We start from the raw sequence: 6,872 nt of genomic DNA on the forward strand, positions 1-6,872 counted from the left end.
CACTTTTGCATATTCGAAGACTGCTCGATCAATGTTAATCAATCAATGCATAGATCGATGATGTGCACAGTTCTATAAAAGTGTATATTTTTGTTTTTTATTTCGATTATAACATTATATATACAGTGAGTGTAATCGGGACTAGAGTAATCTAAGGCATCATTAGAAATTCTAAAGAAGTAAAATTAGAATTTTAGAGAAATTTGAAGGAATTCTCACTAATATAAGTGCATTCATCTCTTATATTTTTATCTTCAATGTGAATCATAATCGCTTTAGCCTGTAGTTTTTTTTTATAAAAAATTTCTACATAAAAATTGCGTGTACTTATGTTTATTTTGTTTACATTTGCTTTATAATTGTGTAATTGGTATTAAGATTTGCTTCCATGACTTTCTAACAATTTCCATTGTGGTGTGTGTAATTGGTATTAAGATTTGCTTCCATGACTTTCTAACAATTTCCATTGTGGTGTGTTCTACTTGAAATTTTGACCTGACTTAAAAATTCATACCCTAGATGAGTTAGCAAAATAGATGGAGAACTTGGGTAAAACACATACGTCATGGTGGGCCCATAATTAAGGTCCCCATGATCCCCGTCCCTCATGATCATACATCATTGATGATCCTGGCCTATGAATCTTTGATTTGAATGTGTGCTATTTAAAAGGTCACCTTTAAATGTTTCCACTCAAACTTCTTATCACACCATCAGTTTTGGGCCTTCTCTGATTCATCTTGGAGATGTAAGTGTCAGCTACCGCTCTACATCAATTAATTCTACAAGATATTTCACGGCCTACCATGCAAAAACTGCATCCAATATCGGATGATCCAATCCATCCTCGACTTGGCGCTATATTCTTTAGCCATCCCTTTTTACAAGCAGCAACGGATGGATGGTTACGATCGCCTGAGAGAGCGACTTCTTAAAATCATAAGCAATCGATGATGATACCTAACAGATAGATGGATCAAACTGTAGATTTAACCTATTTCTGGGTAAACGATCTTGACCGTCCATATTAAATACCATTTATGAAAAAGTTAAGATTTATCACTTGTGTGTGATATATTTGCAGCATAGCCCATTAAATGTATGTTGGACCTAATGAACAATCCAGATCAATGGATCGGACTCTGCTAGTGTCCCAACGCAACTACAAGCATATGTAAATTTATTTTTTTTCTCAATCATGCAAGTTGATTGATCACTAATCATATTTAAAAATCTGTAATACGCACCACCTTTCATCTACATATATATACTTCCAAAATTTATTAAGGTCCAAACAGCCGATTGTATTTGACCGTTACCATCCAACGGAAATCTTTCAGAGAATGTAGCACTGTGGCTACTAGACGTCGTTCGCGACAAGATCGTTGGAATGATTGGGCTCCATCCTCTGGCGAGTCGGTACGAACATTTCTCTGTCGGGTTGCTCCACGTACTCCTTGAAGCAAGCAACCTTCCCTAACTCTTCTACTTCTTCAATCACAAGCTCAAGCCTCACTACACTCTCTACTAGCAATGAAGCGAATGCGGCGAACGGGAGCGCTTCCGAGAATTCAAGGCTAGTGATCGCGATCTTGCTCAATTGGGGTCGTAATACCTTCCGCTCGGAGAATGATTTGTCGCCTACCCTCTTCGTCCGCCACTCGAGTAATGCTGATGAATCCGTCTTGACGGACGAAAGGGTGACTCCCGCGTCCTTATCATGTCTCCTCTCAGCAGCCGCGGCTGCGACTGCGAGCATGTTGTTGGCTTGGATGTGGTTGGAACCGAGGAAGAGCCGTGGTTGGGATTTGATCTTTGAGTTGAGGTCTTGCAAGGCCTTGTGGAGGCGGTCGGAAAGTACCTCTGGAGAGCAATGACGGCGGTTCCGCAAGCCATTTGCAAGTTGGAGGAGTACCTTCGATACTTCGTCGGCGACTCGGATGCATGGGTCCCTGAACAGGGCTCGGACGGAACGTGGTGTCTACAACATGGTCGGATATTTAAAAATTAGGGGTTGAAAATTCAAATATTTGAATGCATTGATACAGAACTTGCATGGATGTGTGAATAAAACGGCCTAAAACATGTACCATATCCACGTATCTTATGATCAGAAAAAGTGGCTGAATGCAATAATACAGGACCTGCCTGATTTTCTTATAAGACGATCATCATGGTGTGGCGCACCTTTTTTCATGGATGGGATATTCTACACATGTGACAGTTCTGATGCAGCCGCTGTCTCTGATTCTGTTTTGATAATCGAGTGGAGTAATTTATAAAAGCTATTGGTGGGAGGAGAGATTGCGGATGGTACTTGCACTGCAAGCATGTGTGTTATGATGTATCTGTCCTTGCCAAGCCGGTCTGACTGAGTCAGAGTCGAGTTGTCCCAGTCGCATCTGACACTGAGTCCGAGTTGACTCATCCAGTCGTCAATCTATGTTGATTATTCAATGGGATTCTACGATGGTTTAGGGTTTGTTGGAGTCAACTACAATTCAAGCATGGACCATTTAATTCAGACTATGAGACCAACCCAAATTGCAATTCCATGCATTTCAAGTATAACCTGAAATTATCTGAATTGCTATTTGGAGGCTAGTTCATTTCCTCCACTGAATTGAATCATTGCAATTGAGCATCCAAACACAGTAAACCATGTCGCAATAACAACAGTAATGGCAATGCATGTGAGTCTCCTGAGGTTTGAACACAGCGACAACACGACATGGATGTGGATCATGGTCACAATAAATACGTCAAGGGCATGTTTGGGTGCCATTTTATTTAACATCAATTACACATTATGAGATCATCACTTAAAAAATAATTATTGATTATATTTTAAATCCTACCAAAAAATTCTCTAATAAATAAAATGAGATGAACTCATTTTTAAGTGGCACCTAAAGAGTCCCTAGAAGAAGTGAGTACAAATGAAAAATGAAAAAATAAAAAAAAAACCTTGACAGTTACCTGAATTTCGGATTCTAGGCAGCCATGTAGAGCTATGGCGGTGTATCCAAAATGGCGTAGAGCGGCTCCCAATTTCACATATTGTTGCCATGGGTAGCGGTGGCAGTGTATCGAATGCCTTGGCTCCCAGCTAGCGAACAGTGCCTGATGAAATTATTATTGAAATCATCCGTTCAATTCAAACCAATAATCAACTTTAAATTGTAAAACATTTGATGTTTGGATGACCCAATGAAGAAAAATGAAGAAGAAGACTTACTAAAGTCTCATCGTTTGATTTGGTGTCTAGAACTGCTCTGTAAGCCTGATAGATGGGATCCTTGGACGCATTGCTTCTTACAGATTCATCCTCTGCCTCTTCGAAATAATCTTTGACGCAAGCTGTATGATTTAATGTTTATGAATTAGTAATTACATTGCACAACTGTCTGTTTGTGATGATGAATGGTTATAGTCTTGTAGGATCTGCAAATACCTCCAATGGAAATGGCTAATCCTTCAATCCTAGACACAGTCGACTTGTGGAATTCCTCGCCGGACCAATTAGGAAAAATCAAGAGACTCATGAAAAGGCAGATAGCGCAACCGATGGCAATGGTGAAAAACCGATCATGTGCGATGTGCAAAACATTGTGGACCCGGTAACTAGATACCGTTATCAGGTTGAAGGTTAGAAGAAAAATTACAACACCATAATCATATTGTTTCTTTATGAAGGGGATGAATCTCACATATGTAGATCCAGTACCTGCCAAACACAAAAAATTGGAACGTTCCATGTATCAAATTGAGAGAGAGAGAGAGAGAGAGAGACTATTTGCTTACAGATAGAATCATGGTTATTTACAAAATCAAGTTAATTAAACTAAGAAAAGAAAGAAGAATAGTGAGAACATTACCTATTATAAAAACTGCAATTCCAATGAAGACGCCACGAAAGACTCGTCCTGACTTATTAGCAACAAATTCGATCAAGAACGCCAATGAGCCCGCGCACAGTGTTCCTAATCCTCTGTTTAATCCCTTGCACAGAGTCGCACCTAATGTCAAAAATAAATTTTTTTTAAAAATAGAAAAAAGTAAGTCATGGAAGAAGATAGCCGTCACAGACCGATGCAACCATATCAAACAAACTCTCACCTGCAGTGAATTCCATCACTACAACCACAGTCATGACAGCCCAAATCGCACTCTGGCCAATCCCTTTGAACAATGGCTCCATGAGATACAACAAAGAAACCAATGTCAAGGCCGTCCCGACTTTCAGTGAATGAATGACCCGTCGTGGATCGTCCCTGCCAACTTGCCATAGCTTTTCCCATGCACGTTTCGGAAATCTCTTGAGCTTATCCAATCGAGAACACCCATTAGCCTGTACATGGCCGCGTTCGTCTGGAAATTGGTTTTCAGCCATGGGAAGGCAAGGATACTAAGGTTGGATCAAAGAAGAGATAGGAAAACAGAGAATATTAGCATAGAGCACTATGTGTAATGGAATATATAATAATAATGTTAATGAGAGGGATTTGTTGTTTAAGCGCGATGTAACAAAGAGAACATGGACTGAACATGGTTTCCCTCTTATAAGAAATTTTGAGAGGCAGTTGGGAGTCTTGGACCGTTGTCCATCCCTTTCTCAAACAGGAAGTCTACTTCAACTTTATTTTATTTTTATTTTATTTTTATTTTTATTTTTAACAGGTTCGGGTGCCACTTGTGCCACTTACATTCACATGCCCCCCGTTAAAGGGACCAGAATCCTCTATAACACCTGACCAAGCATGTGAAGCCCATCCACCAATGTTGTATGTGTGAAATCCACTCCATCCATCAGGTTTTATACTCGACCACAAGCTCTGGGGCAAAAACATAGCAAGACCCACAATTCAGGTGGGGTACAAATGGGGATTGTATTCCAACCATAGGTTTTTATGAGTGGGTCCACCATGGCGTTCTATCAGACTCGTTAATCAGGTATAACTCGTCAGGATGAAGTGAAGATACAAAAATCAGCCTGATCCAAATATCATATGGGCCACACCGTGTGAACGTAAGGTTTTGAATTGATGTGGACCATCAGACTTTTTTAATAACCTTATATTTTGTATGTACGGTTCAGATAATGATAAACACCTGACAGACGGAGTAGATTTATATATAAAGACATGGTGGGCCCCACAGAGTTTGGATGTTTTTACACAGCTGCGTAGAACAGGTGTTGTAGACCAATTCGGTCCCATTAAATATACACAGATTTTATTGAATAAGAAATCCTACGGATCAAAATTCGCACAAGCAGAGGATGAATGGGGAGATCACGCCGCACATGTGTGAGATCTGCATCATTCATCAGGTGGGGCCCGAGGTGAAAATTTTCTAGCCCAAAAATCAGCCCGGTCCGCTTATGAGATAGGCATCCCGGTGAATTGAAAACAAAATGCAGGTCATTTTCTTTATTTTCCTGTTTAACATTACTATCATACATATAGCCCAACTGTTAAGAGGACCAGCCTAATTTTAGGTCAGCACATGTTCGCATCAGGCCCCCCACTTGATGATTGACAAGGATCTCGTATACGTGTGCGCTGTTGGCATGTGTGGGGCAATTCAAGTCCTCAATCTCTGCCCCTCGTGAGTCTCCTTAATTAGCATTTCTCTGATAGAATAAGAAGGTCCTTGTGGGGACCCAAGAGAGGCTTCCATGTTGAATTTGCAGTATATAAAAATTTCCTGCAATATAGAATAAGAAATGAACTCTTTTTTTAAATTATCTTTCATTACTCTATTGCCATTTTTGCCGAACTCTCTTCAATTCATGAAAATGAAAACTTCTCCATTTAGCATTTTTCACTCAACTGGTTATTGTCACTAGGATAAACTGTAGGCACAAATATCATCATGATACAAAAGTTCTGTAGCCCACATAAAGCTTCCAATGGTGGTGTTTAATTCCCGCTGTTTCAAGTGGTGTGGCCGACCTTAGTTATTGTATCCGCCTGATTTTTGTATTTCTGACCTAATGTGATCTTGGAAAACTGATGAAACGAGTGGATTTGTCACAACCATCCCTGTAGACCCCACATAGCTTTCTAACAGGGGGCAATTCCCGTCCCTTTCGTTGGGCTTATTACCCTAGGCCATCTTTGATAAATGCCTAAACAAGAGTTCGTTTCATTTTAATTAACATTAGCAATGTATTAGAAATCTTATCAAGATCTCAGAATGAGTTCATGATAACAGCGATATATGAGGTATTAGGTGCCAAATTCTCTATCACAAAATAGCTGATTATTAAAATAAGATGAACCCATTCTCAGGCTTCTACCAAATATAGCCTCCAAACTTTCGGCTTGCCCAGTTTTGGGAGTAACCTTATCAACTTCATTTAACATTTTGGCAATGTCATTTCCACGAAGTAGGAAATGTTAAGCATATGTCAATTATCTTGAAAGCAAGGTTCAAACAGAAGTGCTCCATCCAGTCTGCAAAACACCGTAGGGCAAAAATAATTCGTTACTGAAAAAGTATGGCTTTAGTTCAACTTCAGCGCCAAGAAAACCATTAGAAGTTAGGTCAAGGAAACAAAAATGAGAAACACTAGCTCATTTGGCTCCTAAGTTGCTTAAGATAAGTTACTTATGCTATAACTTATCTTAGTTTCTACTTGTTAAGAAGATATGTACGATAAATAACCAACTTATCAGCTTCTTCTCTCTCTTCTCTCTTATCTCTTGTCAATAACTTAAGAAAAGAAGAAAAGCTAAAAAATAATAATAATAATAACCAAAGTAATTAAGTATTTTTGAAATAAAAAAGTTATAATTAATTATTGTTATGAGTAAAATAGACTGTCCAAATAGTGGGAATCTGATGAAAATAACAGGACAAAGAGC

The 6,872-nt window shown here is 39.2% G+C and overlaps 1 protein-coding gene across 1 annotated transcript; it reads right to left on the reverse strand.

Moving 5' to 3' along the window:
* Positions 1-1,262: 1,262 nt before the first annotated feature.
* On the reverse strand, positions 1,263-4,538 carry LOC131233590 (aluminum-activated malate transporter 12-like). The gene is made up of 6 exons (XM_058230364.1): positions 4,120-4,538; positions 3,879-4,019; positions 3,455-3,727; positions 3,239-3,360; positions 2,980-3,123; positions 1,263-1,981 (listed from the first exon to the last, which is right to left on the reverse strand). The coding sequence occupies exons 1-6, from the start codon at positions 4,391-4,393 to the stop codon at positions 1,361-1,363; spliced, it is 1,575 nt and encodes a 524-aa protein (XP_058086347.1). The 5' UTR covers positions 4,394-4,538; the 3' UTR covers positions 1,263-1,360.
* Between the last annotated feature and the right edge of the window lie 2,334 nt (positions 4,539-6,872).

Source organism: Magnolia sinica, chromosome 18, assembly GCF_029962835.1.
Source record: "Magnolia sinica isolate HGM2019 chromosome 18, MsV1, whole genome shotgun sequence".
Classification (NCBI taxonomy): domain Eukaryota; kingdom Viridiplantae; phylum Streptophyta; class Magnoliopsida; order Magnoliales; family Magnoliaceae; genus Magnolia; species Magnolia sinica.

Bases quoted from the DNA above. Each gene is read 5' to 3' on its own strand.
- LOC131233590 (XM_058230364.1), bottom strand. From the start codon at position 4,393: ATGGCTGAAAACCAATTTCCAGACGAACGCGGCCATGTACAGGCTAAT. The intron at 4,020-4,119 runs GTGAGAGTTTGT...TTTTGACATTAG, and splicing joins AGTGATGGAATTCACTGCAG to GTGCGACTCTGTGCAAGGGA. The intron at 3,361-3,454 runs GTATTTGCAGAT...TAAATCATACAG, and splicing joins ATTAGCCATTTCCATTGGAG to CTTGCGTCAAAGATTATTTC.